The 20,113-nt window shown below is 33.5% G+C and overlaps 1 protein-coding gene across 1 annotated transcript in view; it reads left to right on the top strand.

The window, feature by feature from the left end:
• Positions 1–14,294: 14,294 nt before the first annotated feature.
• Positions 14,295–20,113, top strand: part of LOC149425755 (RNA-binding protein MEX3A) — a 94,516-nt gene continuing 88,697 nt past the window's right edge. Inside the window, exon 1 of the mRNA XM_089641611.1 lies at positions 14,295–14,953. Coding sequence (XP_089497737.1) covers positions 14,701–14,953 — 253 coding nt within the window. The 5' untranslated portion in view covers positions 14,295–14,700. The remainder of the gene's footprint in view (positions 14,954–20,113) is intronic.

Here is a 20,113-nt window from a genome sequence, read left to right as displayed (position 1 = left end):
GATATAAACACTGTCAATAGATTTGAGTATATACAACCTAAAAATATTGCTTCATTGTTTTGAAGCCATCAAAAGACAGCGAGGGAAATAAATTATTAAAAACTTTTTAGTGATCAAACTTTTATATTGCAAACATATTTGTCGTTTACAGCTGTTAACTTTTGGCATTTGGGCATTTTCGACGTTTTTGACATTTTGTTAATATTATTTTATAGCATTTATATAGACTAACAGTTAAAAACCTCCAGTTAACAGTTAAAACTCTGCGGGTTTTTTTCTGTTAGGCCTTGCGGGCGGCACTTGGTTAGACTTCGCCCAGTTTATGTGATACTAACAACAGTTACATTTAATAGTTACATATTAGGTCATTCACAGAGAGAGGGTGAGTATATATGGTCAATAGATTATTACAATATAGCGCCCCACAAAAGCGGCGCTATACAAATTGTCCAATAAATAAATAAATATAATGTTCACATTTTATTGCGTACATATGCATTGATATACAACGGAAATAGATAAAATAATGTAATCTTATTAAACTTTATTTCAAACACAAATAACTTTGTTTACATCACTTTATTATATACAACCACCACATGTTTCATGAACGAAGTTCACCTCATCAGGAGTAAGTATACTCCGAGGTCAAAAATATAGATTAAAATTGGAGAGAAGAAGTGGAAGGAGGGGGAGGGGTTAGAGTGGGCGGGGTTTATCAGAATTAGGAATTACAATATCGTTAGACGGGAAAGACCAGTTGAGTAGGAAAATATTTAAAAGAGAGTTTATTAAAAAAAATTCTTGTTAATTATATCTGCTTTTATATTAACATGTTTTCTAATTTCTAAAAATATTAATTATTTATTTGCGATGCTTTATATCCTGTGTGAAGTATTTTAAGACCTGAAAACACAAATAGCATTTATATGCTATTATAAATTTATATGGTTATCCATAAAACAATATATTCATCAAACAAATAGCATTTACTAACGGTTATTCTAATAAATTGATAGTTGAAATACTAAATAAAAAAATTAAACATGATTTCTTCAAATGGTATATTTACCCTTCTAAAGATATAAATAAACAATGGCGTAGAATTGTATTTGTAGATAACGATATTTCCAAAATTATAAATAAAAAACATTCCTGGTACTATTCAACCGGCGTTTTACACTACTAACAAAATGAAGAAATATATTCTTAGTAATAAAGATAACGATAATCAAACAAAAAAAATCTGAAGTTTATAAACTCAATTGGGTTGATTGTAATTTCTTTTACAAAGGTAGAACCAATAGAAACTTTGAAGTCAGAACTAAAGAACATCTCGGAGCTCTAAATGGAAATAGTGAATCTGAGTTTGATCATCTTTTGAATAATGATCACTAGGATAATACTTCACACAGGATATAAAGCATCGCAAATAAATAATTTTGAAATTTTAGAAATAAGAAAACATGTCAATATAGAATCAGATATAATTAATAAGCAAAAAAATTATAAACCCTCTTTTAAATATTCTCCCACTCAACTGGTCTTTCCCGTCTAACGATATTGTAATTCCTAATTCTGATAAACTCCTCCCACTCTTACCCCTCCCTCCTACTTCCACTTCTTCTTTCCAATTGTAATCTATATTTAATTTTTGACTTCAATGTATACTTACTCCTGATGAGGTGAACTTCGTTCATGGCCAAGTAATTTTGCGTATTGTTAGCTGCATATTTAAATATTCGCGCCATTCATTTGGTTCGTTCTTATACCGCCAGAGGGGCAGAGTGGTCGAATTTTGCCTGCAGACCCCCATTCGGGATTTACCCGAAACACACGATTTGAATTCGACCAATCAGAGGGCTTAGATTGTCCAGACGCAAGCGTAATAATACCTATATATAAAATATAAAATCAGATAGCAGATTCCTCATTCTATTACCGAGTTAGTGAGAGCAATATTTCAACAAAATATTGATTAATACCTACAATATTTAAATTCCTCTTACTATTACGAGTTTGGGCGTGATAATTTTCGATTTCTTGACAATGAAAATAGCCTAAACGTAAAAATAAAAAAATTAAAAAAAATAGCCTAAACGCTTTTGTATCACTTAAAGCTCACACATCAGCTTTTATTAGCTAAAGAAAACCAAAATCTTAAAAAATAAACCCATAACTACAAAAAAATTTAAATCAAAGTCATCAAATATTTTTGTATTCTAATTCTTGAACACATTTAGCAACTCTATGTTTATTTTCCCTTTGGTATTTGAAAAAGAAATTTGTTCTTCGATTTTTTCGAGAGAGTAATAAATTTATTAGAATATTTAAAAAAATGTATTATTTAATATTCGAATAAGTAAATAAATTAAATTCAGAACAACAGTAAATTACAATATACCTACTCGTACTTTTTTTTAAATTTACCTTATTGAATTGTCCCTAGCCGTTCATTTTATAGCCACTTCTGGTACAATCAGATATACCAATTGACGGAAATTATCCAAATATTTGCCTGATCGAGGCTAAAATTTTCTATACAAAACTGTGTTTCAGCATGATTACGAAATTCAAATGGAATATTACATTTGCCTGATAGTGTATATGGCTATATAAAGCATCAGGCAAATGTAAGATAAACGGACCGCGTGTGAATGGTCTAGAACCAAAAGATACTCAGTGGCAACATTTGTTTTCATTCAAATTTGTATGGAAGGCATTTCTAGTTTTCTTCTTTATTCTATTTATTTAACTGACTAAATAACGTAAATTAATATTTTTTTATGTTCGAAACATAAAACTTTCCAATATTCTATAATACACAAGTATGAAATAATCAATACGATAAAAACGCAATGTAGGTACAATATTGTGGTGAAAACCCTCAACTGCCCGGTGCCCTTTGACGAAAATATTTACCAATTAAAGTGCATTATATCGCAGTTGAAAGAGAGCAAGACGCTTTGCTTTGTACCTTATTAAATTAAATAAAAATTGGCAGGTTTTATATAAAATACATAATTGTATGTATGCTTCAAAAATACCTCTTCTTGTGACTGACCTGTTGACGCGACCGTTTTGCATTTCGTTTCTCCGTATATTTGTTTGTGCGTTCCGTTTCCGTTTCATGATGGTATCCGATTTAACGTTTAATTTAAAGAAAGTTTTTTTTTCAAATGTGAAATCGTTAATCGTCTTTCAATATTACCTATTTAGTCTACTTTCAATGGTTTCTGCCTGAAGAAGGTTTGAAAAAAAATTGTTATAATAGAAATTTATAAACGTTATTTTTGGACGCTATGTCTATTGTTGACAGAACAGTTTACTTGGTGAATGAGCACCATTCCTAATCTCAATATTGCTTTAAATGGCTTTAGCCTTGTTTAGAAATAATAATAATTTTAATAGCTAGGTACTTGGCAACCTTGCTCTTTCCGATCTCCTTTCTTTCTCCACTCTCTTCAGCTTCACATCACACAGTAATTGGGTATGCAGGATCATGGACTGACTCCGAACAGATGCGCAACTCTTTTGATGTATTCACATGAAAAAATAAATTATATTGCATTATAATATTGTAAAGTTAAATGCAATAACATCTGTCGCTAGAATTTCCCCATTTGTAAAAATAAAACTTACGTAATTAAGTTAATTCTGTCACCTGTCTTTTCTCATTATTCATAATTTGTTCAAATGTTACCCAACTCTAATATCCTGTAGTAATAATAATTGTAACACAACAACTAGTTGATTAATCGGTTAAGCCTTTTTAGAATGTGATTAATTTAAAATTATTTTCCTTGTATGTTCCAGCTTGCAGATATTAATTTGGCATTTCGAAACTTTATTGACCTTTTCCTTTTCGGAAGGACGCCCATTTTTTCCGAAAAAATATCGTTCCGAGTATTTCATAAATGCCGATACACCTTTGTTCGTAAAATGTGAACCTTTAATATTATGGTCATTTACCTGCTGATACATTTAGGTGATTATTTACCTTTCGGTTGTAACGTGGAAATAGCTCAGGTCTACCTAAATTGGAGGTAAGAGAACGCCTTTTATGCACACCATAAAAAGTTTCAAATTAAGATTAATTTTAACCTTTTTAAATGTATTAGTACCTACCTGTACCTAATAGGCTGAAGGCTAAATTTGGGTAAAGTTGTTTCAAAAGAGAGTGGTGTGTATCTACGTAACTAGATTCTCTTAGTATCGCCCTGGTGAGAAACCACAATTCAGAATCGAAGCTGTGCTTGAAATGCCTTTAGCTATATTTTGTGAATATCAAAGTAGCCAAAACTGAAAAACTATTATTTTTTTTAATAAATGTATAAGAAAACACTCAAAGATTTTCGTCTAAATATTGTGGGGATACTGACACTAGATAGCATTTACTGATCGGTCAGTGGCTGAGTTGGCATCGCGTTTGGGTCCCACCCAGGCGTAGGGTGTTCAATTCCTCGGCTGGCTAAGTCCTCCATTACAACACAAGCAACATTTTCCGCCTACTTATGATAGTAGTAGGAGATTTTCAAATATTGTCAGGTTATTCGTAACCCGTGAATGTTTTTTTTCTTGTAAAAATAAAAATAAAAAAACAAAATTGGTTTTGCGAATGTAATAATTCACATTTCACTCCCTTCATCCACACCACATGGAATTCTACCCCAATTGCGGATACAGCAGAAAAAAATTCGCCTACGGCGCGTTTCCATGTCTATGAGAGTTATGACTAATATTCCAATTCCTTCGCTCTCGTCACTTGCTCCAGTTGGGGATGCCATAGTTCCACAGGCTCTGAGGTTATTAAGAAACCGGGACTAATGTTCGTTATTCGCCATTCTTTTTTTACATATTTTTGGATTGTCCCATTTGAAAAAAAAAGTTTAATTTTTTAATCATAATTAGTTGACATCATATCTTGAATCAAAACTGGCACGAATTCCTTCAATAAAATTATTTTAAATTTTGTGGTTGCCGGTCGTGTCCATCGAGTTTCACGCAGGCACGCAGAGCAGGCTCCATTAAAATACCTATAGAACAGACTCAGCATGTCTACATTGCGTTTGTGCATTGCTTCCAAATTCCTTGAGTTTTGTACAGGGTTAACAGCTGGTCACTATTGACGATTCTGTCAGCCCTGTACTCTCAGTATCGCCTTGGTGTAAGACCTCCATTCAGAATTCAAACATTACTTGAAACGGCTTTTGCCGTCTTTGGTGACCAGATCTGAATAGCCAGATACTTCCCCACCTTTCTCTTCCCCATCTCCTTCTCTACCCAGTACCTTCAGTCTTACAACATACCTGTGAATATAAGAACATAATTGTTCTTACTACCTCTAATTTATGTAGGGGAGGATGTTGGACAAATAAGTGGGACTCTGTCAGACAAATAGGTGACAGACATATAAAAGCCGATGCAATAGGTAGATCTCCTTCTCACGTCTCAGCTGTGTAAACTTGTATTCAGTTCATAATAAACTGAATAATCCAACTCGGGTATCATTTGAAAGACTACCAGATCATACCACACACCATGTTAATATCCATATAACAATACCCCGATTGGGGATGCCATAGTCTCACTGGTTCCAGGCGGTTAGGAGCAGCTTGCACTCTTGTGCGGTATTCACATTTTAAAAAATAACCGTCCCAGGACGCCTGGCAGATGCGAAAAGGAAGTAAGTGAAAATAAAAAAGTATTTATATTTTTGATAGTAAAAAAGTTAAATTAAAAATTCATCATCATAAATCCATAGACAATTTTAGTGAGAACAGAAGCAAATATACCGCACAGAGTTTTGGAGGCCGGGAGGAACGACTCAACGAGTCACGAAGCTGAACGAATGGAGCGTCGTCCCGACTTGCCACGCAAGAATCGGTTTTACTCCCCGAGGCGCGTCAAAAGATCGTATAGTCTACTGGCTCCGGATTTTCTAAACGAGCGGATGCTAGGTACATATAATTATTTGATTAAAGCAGGTCTCAACTTGCCCTCTCCAATCGGAGGTTGACTCTCGTCAGGGCAATCTTCACCTTGCAGACTGTAGCCCGGAACAGCTCTACGGAACTGCACTCGTACCAATCACGTAGATTTACTGCATGTGTATAAAGTATCGAAACTCCAAATCTTAATACATTTTTCTGTCGATTTCCAAGTTTAAATTTAAGATTGCTGGACACCTTACAAATATGTACACATAACTAACCACACATCCATTTACTTTTTTTCTCTAAATAGTATAAAATAAAGTCGCTATCAGCGTCTATCTTTTTGTGAGCTTAGTTCTTCTAAACTGCACCGGATTTTGATAGGGTTTTCACTATCATTAAGAGAATTTCTTCTGGAAGGTTTACATATATAATACGTGCATATTATATTTTTAGAAAGTAAAGAAAAGTCCATGTTTTATAATAAAGTTGTAAAAATATATTTACGGGCACTACATTGCTAACGCTGTCTAAACCTTATGAGATATATCAAAATGATGTTCTACGGAATTGTTTATCTTAAAAAGGCCTACAGAAAAGTCAAGTACGTAATGGTACATGTCCATCTCCTAAGGATAACCCCCAAGTACGTAATGGTACATGTCCATCTCCTAAGGATAACCCCCAAGTACGTAATGGTACATGTCCATCTCCTAAGGATAACCCCCAGCAACGCCGGGACACGTCAACTAGGTAGTCAATAATAATTGTAAATTCACTTTGCGGAATCATTTTGATTTAAAGAAAATAATATATAGGTATACCTACACCACTATATAATCAAAATAATCGGCATGTTTCGAAACTAATGGTTTATTTAGTGTTGTTAGGGAAACTTATAACTTTTCTTAATATTATCATTGGGCTATGGCGATTAAAAGCTATAATCTCCGACTTCAAACTGATTTTACATGACTTTAAAACACTGTTATTATTAATCTATGACTTATCTGTATATGTCATTTAACTTCACTTCTCAGCGTTACCGTTATATATTTTACTACGAAAAATACATTGCAATTCATCAGATTTTTGTACGATGTAAAATGATGCACACTCAATTGAGAAAATAAAGTACTAAAAGGTCAATAGTGCGGTGCTTCTACATACTAATTTTTTAAAAATTTATTAAGTAAATAGAAACAATTTTGTACAAATTTAAGGAAGTTCCACAAAGCTGTCATATGACAGCTTGTCTGTAGGTTCTACCAATTAAACATTCTACAAAAAACAAGTTATACATATAGGTAGATACATAAAAAAAAAAATCAAGGATACATGAAATTTTCACACATTAATAATACATTGATGTTAATAAGTTTTTCATAAAGTGCACAAAATTTCTTCGCGTTGTTTGTATTCGGACCTACGCAATATGGCCAATGCGTCGTGTTTTAGTTTTGACAACATTCTCGCTGTAAACACTACAGGGTTGTTAGAAATGTACTGATAATTAGCTAATAAGATTGTTTTTTGTGTAAAAGGAATCTCCAATTAGAGAATATTGTGCAGTGGCGATCCGTAGATTTTAAGTAAGCTAGAATGGAAATATTGGAAAATACGTTATTAATATTTAATTTTTTCAACTACAGCATCAATAACGTCGTATCTTGCGACTAGCTCACTGAAAAGTCACGGACCGCCACTGACATTGTGAGGCTGAATAGATGCTAGGGGTGAAGGAGATGGAGAGGAGGAGGTTCATGAAATACCCGGATATTCAGATCTGGTCAATGTTTCAATTCTGAATGGTTCAATTTTTGTTATTAGGTACGTATTCTATTTATTTTCCCCAGTGTTTCATCATTCGAACACAAAGCCTGTTTGTATATTAATTAATTAATTCATGTGTACTTTAAAATTACGCTTTCGATTAAAATACTAAAAACCGTAATATTGAGTTATAAACATTCAATTTGAAAGGGGAACAAAACAATTTTCGGGAGGCAGCTTGACAGTCTCCCTTTCTGTTATTTGTCAATAAATCAATCTGACACGATACAGGCAACTCGCATTGTAATATCACTATTCAGTACTTGAAAATAAAATCTGCCTACGAGTTACTAATGCTTTTTAACAATAAAAAACTGGGGTCCGTAAAAACTTAATTGCCAATACCAAATCGTTTTTTTGTATAAGTGGCATACAGAGCTCCGGGCCAAAAAGGCCCCTTTCTCTTTCAACATGAGTTATAAATGGTTGTAGGAGGAAAAATCCCAAATCGTGCAAAAAAATTCATTTATATCCTGCGTAAATAACTCCAACAATGTAGGTGCTGCTCTGCAAACCTATGACTTACTTTAGCGAGCTTTTCTTTTCTGCGCATTGTCTGGTTTCAATGTGCGCTCTTCGGAGGTCAATGTAAGCCTGATGACGTAGTTTATTCAAATCATTCTCCTTATTTGCCTCCATTTCGTTGAAATGTTCTTGAAACCCAGATTTCAAGTTAGGGCCAGTCTATCATTTTGGATGTACATCTATATAAATATCTGCTTATTTACAAAGGTTTTTGTGTGGCTGAATTAATGATATCATTTCACGAAATGTAACACGCATATCAAACCAAAAACTTAATTTATTAGAATGAAAACAGGTTTTCAAGTTGTCGTCACGTGTAAACCGGTCAGGTTATTATATATTATATAGCCAAGTTATTATCCCAGATCAAAAATCTTACAAACATTTCAATTATAAAGTTTTTCTCAGATTATCATTAATTTTATTATAAAATCGAAATATGTGGACTGTGGACCCTCGTAAGGGCCATTTTAAAAAGCATAAATTGCGTTCCAGTGGTGATACAAACTTATCTGATTGTCACTACATTTATCTATTAAAATAACTCATCTGTTTTTCTAAAAAATGATTCAATGCCTATTAAACGTTATCACCGACAATTTAAGAAGTGCTCTTCAAAGCAACCAGCGTAGGAAAAAACCAGTAAGCAATAACATCTGCTGCGAATAGTCAGATAAAACACAAACTAGTATTGGTTTTGAACCACTTTGTTTAACGTTTGCAAAAGACCTGTATCATAAAAAAATGGCGTACACCCTTTTTCTTTGCGTGCAGCGTCAACAGCTGATGTAGCAAAACAAAAAAATATATATATCAGACCTTCCACAATACGCTATTCACGATACATTATCCATTTTGAAAGCCAGGGGACAGATGTACTACACAAAAGTAAGCTTTTGTGTTGCATTATATTCATGCCTATATTACGTAAGACGTATTTTTATGTCGCAAAAATTATCTCTGAACCGTGGGACATTTTAAAGACAGAAAATTTGTCAATGTATTTCAAACAAATAACTTTTTTGTGATGGTAGATTGAATAAAGTGATTCGATCGATTTTCTTGACAGGAAATATTTAGTTTTTAAGAAAAAATGTAAATCGATATTATGATGCTTAAACAAAATGTAAAATTGAATGCTTTTATGTACATACAAAGTAATCAATTAACTACGATTCTCAGGATTGTAATTTTTTTTTAAATTATTCCTGTTATCTAATTTTCAAAATACCAGTTTAAATATGATTTTTTTTGTAAAACCTGTAATTAAAAACTCGGTCATGTTCTGCAAATAAATTGACTAAATATTGGGATTTATACAATTTTCGCTTAGATAAGTTTACAATATAAAGTTCCTCCGGACTTTAAAAAGTTTGATGGTCAGACCAAGGATTATTATAGTAAGCCTATGCATTTGTATATTAACAAACGCAAAATGCATATTTTCGAAGTTTTATTTTTATTATTGGGTATGACGATTTCAGACCACTAAAAATAAAGAATACGAAATTTATTTCTGATGCTGTTCTCAAATTTAGGGATTTTAATTAAATTTAGCTTATTAATGCTTTACTATTGCGGAAAGTTTGGCATTTATAACCTACATAAATATATAATGCGATGTCGGTTGTACAAATGTTTAAAAAAACTTGTTCCTTTTATGTATTGTCTAATGTTTTGTATTAAACAAAAAGGATGGGTTGTTTCACAGAATTTGAACGATTCATCAGTTAATTTTCAAGTTCTATGAAAGTCCCACTCAAGTTCTGTTATTATTCGAGTATTGTGAAACAATTGGCACGTGATGAACTGTTAACATAATTTGAAAAGAACTTTCACTAAGCTCGAATTTTGACTGTTGTACAAATTCTGTGAACAACCCATCCTTGAATAAAGAATTTATTATTATTATTATTATTATTACTAACCCCAATAAGACAAACGTAAATTGAAAGTTATAATTGAAATATTTGATGCGCTTCTACAATATTGACTTTTTGCTTTGGAATTTTCATTGGCAGTAACGAAATTGACACTGAGAGTTCATCAAAAACATGTAAGACTAGCTCTACAAACTGCAGGGCACCTCAAGGTAGTAATAATTTCAATGGACTGCAAATGTAACTATACATAAAAAAAACAAAATTGCTAAATGAATTCAATATCTGAATATTTATTTTTATTACGCAAATTTACAACTTAGGCAAATTAACTCGTTTTAGTTTGTTTTGAAAGAGAAGTTCAATAATATACACATATTCTAACAAAAATTAGCCGTGAACCTATAATATGGAAGCCAGCAAACACATTTAATAATGTTTGGGGTTCTATTTTATCTGTCTACCACTTTTAACACGCAGTGCGATGGTTAGTAAATGCGTAAATTGTCATCAATTTGAGATACCCCAATATTAATCACGATAATTAATAAGAATGATAAGTGATTATCTATGCACCCTATTGTTAGTTTCCACCGTGACATGTGACCATTAGACGGGAATCACGTGTCCTGTGAATGTTCAGTAGGATGGCCTTGAGATATCGGAGGAATATTCTTTGGAAAAATCGTTTTCACAGAGGTCTCAAAAGTTGAGTACAGATTGGCTCCTGTTACTTTGCGGTCAGTGGTGTTGCACTGGTGAAAGACCACTAATATACATCGATACATTGCCTTAGCAGTGTTTGGAGAGCAGATCTCAAGAGTCGGGCACTTCCAACCATCCTCTACCTATCTCGTTCCCTTCCCCACTCTCTTTAGTCTCACCACATAACCCCAATTGGGGATGATTTGCATTAAAAAATAGGTTGCCAATTACAAGTCAACCACGGAATGCATAATTTATTCTTATTATTTTCAAAAAAATATTCTAATTACACATATTAAAGTTAATATAAAAATTATTGTATTAATTGCATACCTTCAGTCTCTATAAAGCATTAGTCTCCATAACGGTGGGAACCTGTTGCATTTGTCAACTCTGCTACTAACTGGTGGCAGCTCGTCCTGATACTGAAATTATTCACAGATTTTCAAAGCTTTGGAAAAGATGCTTCGCGCTTTAATTCCCGTATTCTATATTTCATAAAAAACTAAATGCTTGAAGAAACCCAAATAATTTTAACAGTTGAATGTTTTTGGTTTCTCTTTCGAATAACTTTTTTAATGGGTATATTACTAAATATTTTAAAATTAGATTTAATACTACTTGTGACCCTATACCGGCTTGAATATGGTACAAACGAAATGATGATTTTGCGAAAATATTGCGAATTAATATTTTTCAGTAGACAACTTTCACGTATCAACTGAGCAACACGTAATATTTTCCACACCTCTGCTTAAAATCTCTAATAGTGAGGTATTACTACTTAGGATGGTAATTTTTTGGGTTTGTCGGTATTTGAATGTGAGTGAGATCCGGACTCTAAAGTATCTACCTAAAAAAAATCTAAAAATGTTTTGACGGCCCACCCTAGACTTCCTCGTGCACGTCTTGCTACAATATTGTTATTATGAATTTTGCTAATTTCGGCGATGGCAAACCTTCGGATACGCGAATAATAATTAATACTTGGATAATTTTATGTCGTCATAATGTGGGAAATATCTCCACACGGATGAATATAGATACAAATCAACTTCAAACCATAGTTAAATAACCAAGTACAGAGCCATCCAATATGTTTGCCCCATACCTACATATTATTTTGATTATCCGGACTCTGAACGTGTCTAGAGCTACTGTAGATATACTCCATGCGCCTACACGGGTTTACCGAAACTTTGATTTTCAGCAAATAGTTGGATAAAGATAAAAAGTAACACGCTTATCTGATAAAGGGCATCTTTGTTCTGATTTTTTAAAATGAAATGAAAAAACATCAAAAGGAAATATTTAAAAAAATCGCTCACAAATCAAATAGGTTAAATACATGTATTATACTTCTATATATTTTGATGAATAATTTTGTGAACAGAAATCAAAATTATTCTGGTAAAGGTTTTTATTTTTAAATTTAAAGCAATCATTTGAAAGAAGAAAGTTCGTATTTTATGTATTCTGGCCTAAATACTTAAGTACTAAATACGCGTTGTTTCTTAAACATGGCTATTTTTAAAATGATTTCAGTAGGTTATGAGATGAGCTAAATGCTACTGGGAGCAAACAACTTATTTAGACCCGTCTAAAACACGTGCTTATGAACTTCCACAATCATTATATCAAACACCATTATACTCACCAAGGAAAATTCTTTTTCAATAACCTACCAATAGAAATCAGAAGCATTAAGAACAAAATTCAATTGTTGAACTCCATCAAAAAGTATTTTAGAGAATGTCACACTAAAAATCTTACTTGTTTTTCTTCTTACTGAATACATATATGTTTACATATTTTAGTTAACGGGTCTGATTGCCATGTGTCTATATTACCTACACATACATATATATTGAAATACATGATTATAGTAAATAGTAATTATAATTATATGAAATGTATTAACTGTATTAACTGCATTGTATTAACTGTACACGTGACTTTATTTGTACATAATATGTGAAATGTTAACTCTTCTTCCATCCACAAGCTAAGGCTTTTAATGGAAGACCAGTAAAATTATAATATAAAAAATGTAACTAACTAAAAAAATAATAAAAAAAAAAATAAAAAAAAAATTGTTTGATTGATTGATTTTACTAAAACCATTTTTTAAACTCACGTAAAATTAATGTTCTAATTCATCAAATTAATTCCATTAAATCCATTCATATAAGGCGATTTTACCGTTGTTGTTCAGTCTCTCGACTCTCGATAGTCATAATCTCGTAAATTGAAAATAATTATGAACACGACAAGTTCAGTGCGACTCTGGCATCCCCAATTGGGGTATCTTGTAAGTCTGAAGGTAGTGGGTATGGGAAAGAGAAATGCGAGGAAATAGCTGGATGTTCAGATCTGGTCACCAAACACGGCCAAAACCATTTAAAGCAACGTTTTAATTCTGAACTTACCGTAATTATACCCTCTCTGGAACTTACCGTAATTATAGTATATATTATTTTTAAATTGAGTAATTTATGAAATAACAGAAATTAATCAAATAAACTTTGGTTCTCCAGCTTGTCGAGAACTTCTCTTGTCGAGAGTATTTTCCTCTCTGGAACTTACCGTAATTATAGTATATATTATTTAAAAATTGAGAAATCAAATAAACTTTGGTTCTCCAGCTTGTCGAGAACTTCTCCCTTCGACCACAGAGGACGTCATTTTGCTGATCTGCTGTTTCGAGTTGTATTAAATACATACCTAAATTATAAAATAAACCTTTGATGTATCATACTCATACTAAGAATATTAGTTATAGTATCAAAGTTTGATGTGTTATACTCATAGTAAGTACATTATTTTTATAATTGAATGTTAAATTAGGAATATTTGGTATAAATTACCCATTTCTCCTGCTTATTTATGTACTAAATGTAGCAAAGTTTATATTATTATTTAAATGTTTTTTTTTCTCAACAGCTGTTTCTTCTTATTTTTCTGATGGTCTTTCCTATCGGATGCTGGTCATCATTAGGGCTATCTTCACTCTGCAGACTGCACCCCTGAACTATTTTCGTAGACACCGTTATCAAGTGATTCTAAAACACATGATTTATTTTGTATAAATATGTCACCTGTATTTTTAGAACTTTATTATTTTTTCAACATAATTTAATAATTATGTGATGTCTGTATGTAAGTAAAGATTGAAATAACTTTGTGTGCATTTAGCGGTGGTGTAAGTTTTACCTGCAGTCAGCAATAGTTCTCGTCCGCTGCGGAGCGCGCGCGGTGGTGCGGCGGTGCGGCGTGCGGCGGTAGCGGGTCGGGGAGCGTGGGGGATGCTCGCCTTGTCTGGAGGGTGTCGGGGATGGGGGGCGAGGTGGAGGGGGGACGCGGCGGGTAGCGAGAGCCCCGTGCCCCGACTCAACTCGGGCAGTCGTTCGCGGACAACCGAAAGCGCCGTACATACGCGCGGTAGACGCAGTATACGCTAATAAAAATTCGAATTAATTTAAAATATACACGAAAATTAAAAAAAACCTTGCACCGGTCGCTATTATAAATAAACAGTTACAATACAAAAACGTTTTTATATATATTTTTATACGCGCAGAATAATCGGTATATTACTGTATTAAATAAATGTTTTTCTACGATTGTAGTATAATTATCGCCGCACGTTTAGTTAAAAATTAATTAAAATAAAATAATAATAATTGAAGTTGACTGTCGCGATAGTACACGTATTTTTTTAACAATATATAAATTATTGTTACAATCTGACTCTGTGGACCTATCGAAGAAATACTTGTGGAAGTACTAAGTAAGAACTAATTCAGTGCAAGATAATCGAGATGGTGTACACGGACACGATGCAGTCCAGCCTGTTCTCTGAGGGGGGCACCCTGGTGGAGGAGAGGGCCCTGCAGCTGGCCCTAGAGCTGTCCCTGCTGGGACTGGGGGAGCCCGTGGGAGCCCCGCAGAGCCCCCCGCTCCCCTTCTGCCAGCAGTCGGCCCTGGACGATCGTGCCAAGAAGTCCCAGAACATGACAGAGTGCGTGCCGGTTCCTTCTTCAGAGCATGTAGCTGAGATCGTTGGCAGACAAGGTAAGGGTTTTCTCCTATCTCATCATCTTCCAAGCCATCCCATTTCTAAATGCGGATCTTGGCATAACGTTATTCCTTTACTTTCATTCTATGGGGGCTCTCTATTTATTTTTCCCCTCTTTCATTTCACACAATTCCAAGTCCCGAAAATTCATGATCGTGCCATATCTAAATCATTTTCTAATCATGCTTATTTATTACTATTTTATAGTATTTTTCATTCCTTAAATTTTATAAATTATTTGTATGATGGTAAAGTAAAGGTCCCATTTCTTCGGATTCACTACTCACATCTTCCAATCCTTAAAATTGTTATCCTCTCCTTTTTTTAACTTGTTACCAAAACCTTATAAATTTAATCGTTGATCTTTGAATAATAGCCGGTATATCACATTACTTTAATATACCTCTAAATTGCTATATAATGACAGTAAGGTGCTCAAAATGTCTTCTGGCCAATTTCTCAGCCCTCACATCTCTCTCTCAATCCTAATAAATTATATAATTTCAGCGCCGTTCTCACAAAAAAATGCGTTGTAAAAGTTGTACAATTATTATTATTAATTTTCCTTCCATTTATAAATTGCTATAAAACCATGTTTTTTTAAATTGTGGATCTTTGTGTACCTAGTACATTTTATTTATCACTTATTTTCTATTCCTCAAATTATTTATAATATTTAGTACCTACCTTTTTTACAATTCATAAATTTATAATCGAACCATGCTTCTCGTAATCTCGTAACCTTCCAGAATTCGATCGTTTCGTAAGTTTTCTTGCAACGCAATTTCTGAATATCTCGCTATTTATTGACTTTAGTAAAAAAACTGTCTGTATAACCGTCGTTTCATTATGCACCTGGTCCTTTATCATAACTTATCATTCCAAATATTACGTAAATACAAATCCATTACGTAGATATAAACCGGGACACCGTTTGTATCAATGAAAAATCCCTCGTTAGCTTTTAGAATCCAAAGTAAAAAATTGAAGTAATAACAGTTTTCATTATTATTGAAACTGAAAAATTATCGATGAATTATTCTGAATTTAGCCCTCGTTTAATAAAATTACCTATTCATTTTTTTTATATTCTTTATCCTTTCTTCTAAGAGTATTCCTTAACAATGCATCTTCCCGTTATACCCCGCCATTAGCTACCCTCACTTCCCATTATCCATTGCACTTTTAAAAGTAAAAAAATGTCATCACCGGATCAGAAACTCAGAAGGAATTTGTATTTATCTGAATTTCCTATTCAACTGTAAAAATACGAGATACCAATAAAGTACTACAATATAGTAGAATAAAAACAAGGGTGCCAGGTAAGTACCTACCTGCTTTTAAATTGGTACTTAAACGAATAATTGCTTGCCGGTAAATTTTGTAGTCATAAAAACTACAATATTCAAAAGTAAGATCCTAACCTAATTTATCTTGAAAATGTTTCTAGTTTATTTATGAACTTATGATATTACTCGAATGTAGTGAAAACTTCTGACAACAATCAGATAGGTATTAGCAGTACAAGAATGTATGGTTAACTCTGAAATAACCATGTTTCGGTAACACCTCAGTGTTACCTTTCTCACCGGCGATATAAATTTAGTAAAAGCTAGGTTCTCCAGAGCCATGCTGCGCCGTATCTGTCAACACCCTCATCGTGTTATCTCCCACAATGGAGCAATTGTATTTCGTATCCTATTCTGGCTATCTCCGTGCAACGGTCAGTGTCATAATTTTATTCTACTACGTTTTGTATTGTACGCCGGCCGGGCGAACATAACCTTACTTTTTGACAGGCCGGCGTCCTTGAACAATAAATTGCGACCAACCTAAATTATTATTGTAAATTGACTAACTTCTAAGCCGTGTCCTTGATCCGGCCGGTTTAATAATGAAATCGTCAATGATTAGCATTTTTTACGCATGCCCATGTACGCAGCAATTATTATTATTATTTATTATACTGAATTTATTTTTTCTCAGTGTGCCACTTTGTAATTTTAGGCGATGTTGCCAATATAAAAATAATCTTATTAATATTTGCAGTTGATTTGTATATTACCTATGGAAATGTTATACCAATCTTTTAATAATCAGTAGGAAGCAATCTTTACAAGTTACAACTTCGCAACATTATTCATACTGACCTTATTTTTATTACAATTATTCTTACGTACCTCTCTACGCAGTGTAGTCTTAAAAAAATAAAAATATTCTATGATCCTATCCAAATTGCATGAATCACGAATTGGAATACATATTCATCTATTATAAAAACAAATATTCACGACGTTCCTTACCTTTGTATGTATTATAATTGTTAATAATAAATTAAATATTAAACCTTTTTTTAATATTTGTATATATACATATGTTATTTAGACATCTTTGTTGCTAATTGATTCTATTTTAATATTTAAAACATCATTTTTAACACAATTATTTTTTGTTTATAATAACTTATTTTATTAATTAATCACCGCTTATTGTCATGGGGGATGCTTATTGTAATATTTTGTTGACTATAAGTACTTATTTGTTTATTCTTGTGGGTATGTATTCATTTTTTTACTTTGAATCCTGATGAAGAAACTATTGGCTTCAAACACGTTGATAAATTTTATTAAAATTGGTGTAAAAAAAATGTTATTTTATATAATATAAATTAAAGCAATAATAATCATTTGTCATTTCATTCATTACGTCATTAGTTATGGCCACCTAAATATGAATTTAAATGCAGCTTTTTGCAATATTATTATACTGTACATTATTAGTATTTGGAGGGTAGGTATCAAACCAATTTAAATTTATTCGATACCCCACCCCTAGTTCGTAATGTTGGTACGGGACGGGGTTGTATTAGCAGTAGTCCCAGAAGTTATGTACTTGCCCCGGTTATCTCCAGTTTCCACGGTGTCGGCTTTCGGCGTAGGGATGTTTCGCGGAGGGCGGTTGGTTGGCTGAAAGAGCGGGGCAGCTTCGTTCGGCTTCACGGGGTGGCGACCACGTGTTCGTATTGATTTTCTCCCGCCCGTACGCCCACTTCTATCTAAGTGTCGGCATACAAATTCACATTACTGCCATGCCGATCCACCACTTATTGCTACCTCAAATTTGGGTACTTATTTGCGTTAAAGATAAATTTTATATAGTGATTTAGGTAGGTACCTACGTAATTTAAAAAAAAAAGAATTCTTTAGTTAACCGGGTAGATACCTACCTCATTAGTTGCATAGTGTATTAGTATTATTAAATTTATCCATTTTATGTAGGTACGGTACTGCTACTAAAAACTCTCTTTCTATCACGTTCGTGGGAAAGTGAGAGAGTTTATTTATAAAAATTTCCCAACCAAGACCTGATTTTATACCGAAAAAGTTTGACGCTTACTACTGTTTCTGCGCATGTGCAGGAAGAGAGGATATAACGCCACAAGCACGCAGAGGGCCTCTGTGGTGGAGAGGTAAGGCTCTCGACTAGCAATCCGAAGGTCGCGGGTTCAAATCACGGCGTGCGCAAGTGAATTTTTTTTGTGTTATTTCACAACATATTAATTTAACACAATATATAGTATATTTGCGATAGTTCTAGAATGGAAGATTCTCTCAGTATCGCTCTGGTGTAAAATCACCATTCAGAATTGAAACGTTGCTTAAAATGGCTTTAGCCGTATTCGGTGACCAAATACTCCTCTTCCTCTCATCGTTACCTTCAGCCTAAAAACATACCTCAATTGTGGATGCCATAGTATTACTGGCTCCAGACGGTTGGGAGCAGTTGGGACTCCTGTGCGTTATTCACGTAAAAAAGAGGAAAATGAGTCATATTACTGTCCTGATATTACTACGCACTTTTCGTTTCTTCCACGCCGAAGCCAATGCGATGATCTTATCGCTTTGTAAATTAAAAATGTGTAGTTATTTAGTATGACAAACATACGCAATTAAATAGATATTAATATTGTATCGGTGGGTATGGGTGTATCGTTCACACGTGCGACTGGAGACGACATCCGCTGGAGTAGGTACTTGAGTAAATTCATGCAGACACCATGTGTGTGCTTGCCTTTAGTATTTGAATATTTTTCCTCCATGACGACCTTCGAACGGAGCTTCGTTATTTATAACTTATTTTACAATTCTTCAATCGCCGTTCTGTGCAGCGCCATTGTTTACCGAGGAACAATTCCGGCACTCGTTTCTTTTTCATCTTTCCAGTATTGTAATACTGCTTCGGAATAATTAAACAAAACGTCTCCGATCCTCAATGCTCAGGTCAGTGATGGTTGTCAATTCCGAAGGACGAAACAGTACTGTAATTTAGAAACGCTCTAATCCTTGTATCATATAAAAATAATACGTAAATCATATTTTACATAGGTTCACACTAGCACCCACAAGTAAGTAAAACGAAATTAATGACATAATACGGCACAAGGAATAACCAAGCACCCACATGGAAGCTTTACAAGAAGTTCCAAACCTAACATGAAGGTACATACTCGTACATAGATCCATACGAAAAAAGAAAATAAATTAGTACTTATTGGAAAGTACCTACCATTTATGTATTGTATAGTATAGAGTATAAATATAATAGAACCTACCCATCGTCAGGATTTAGATAGGTACCTACTTCACAATGCGTTTAAAGTCTCTGGCAACTTTCGGATGCTTTGTGGGATATTCGCTTTGTTCCAAAATGCAGGTATATATATTTTTTTTGCCTCTTTTTCACCTCCGGTAAGCACTCAAACACAAACTATTCTTTCTTCCCATCAAGGTATACTTTCACAGACGAGCAGTGTAGCGAATGCTCTGAATTTGGGGCTAAATAGAAAAATTCCGAATTCGTACTGGTTCTTTTTAATGAATGGTGCATTGGTTTTTTCTTTATTTTATTTTTCAACTCCCTATGTCCTTACTACTAAAATTCAATCAATATCCAAATATATTCTTACCAAACCGCTCGTCTAATGTAAGCGGGTAGGATCCTTGATATCAATATCGTTAAATATATTTGGCAACCCTTTCTAACTGTAATTTTTTTCTTGATATTCGTTATAATACGCTGACACCATTAGGGGAATGCTTATTCTTATTATCCCCACATAATACGCTTAAAAATGCTAATTACTATTGTGAATTAAT

The sequence above is a fragment of the Hesperophylax consimilis genome, chromosome 2 (assembly GCF_061612785.1).
Source record: "Hesperophylax consimilis isolate HC1 chromosome 2, BYU_Hcon_1.0, whole genome shotgun sequence".
NCBI classification, from domain to species: domain Eukaryota; kingdom Metazoa; phylum Arthropoda; class Insecta; order Trichoptera; family Limnephilidae; genus Hesperophylax; species Hesperophylax consimilis.
The sequence above is the reverse complement of the archived record's forward strand: the minus strand, read 5'-3'. Positions and strand labels throughout refer to the sequence as shown.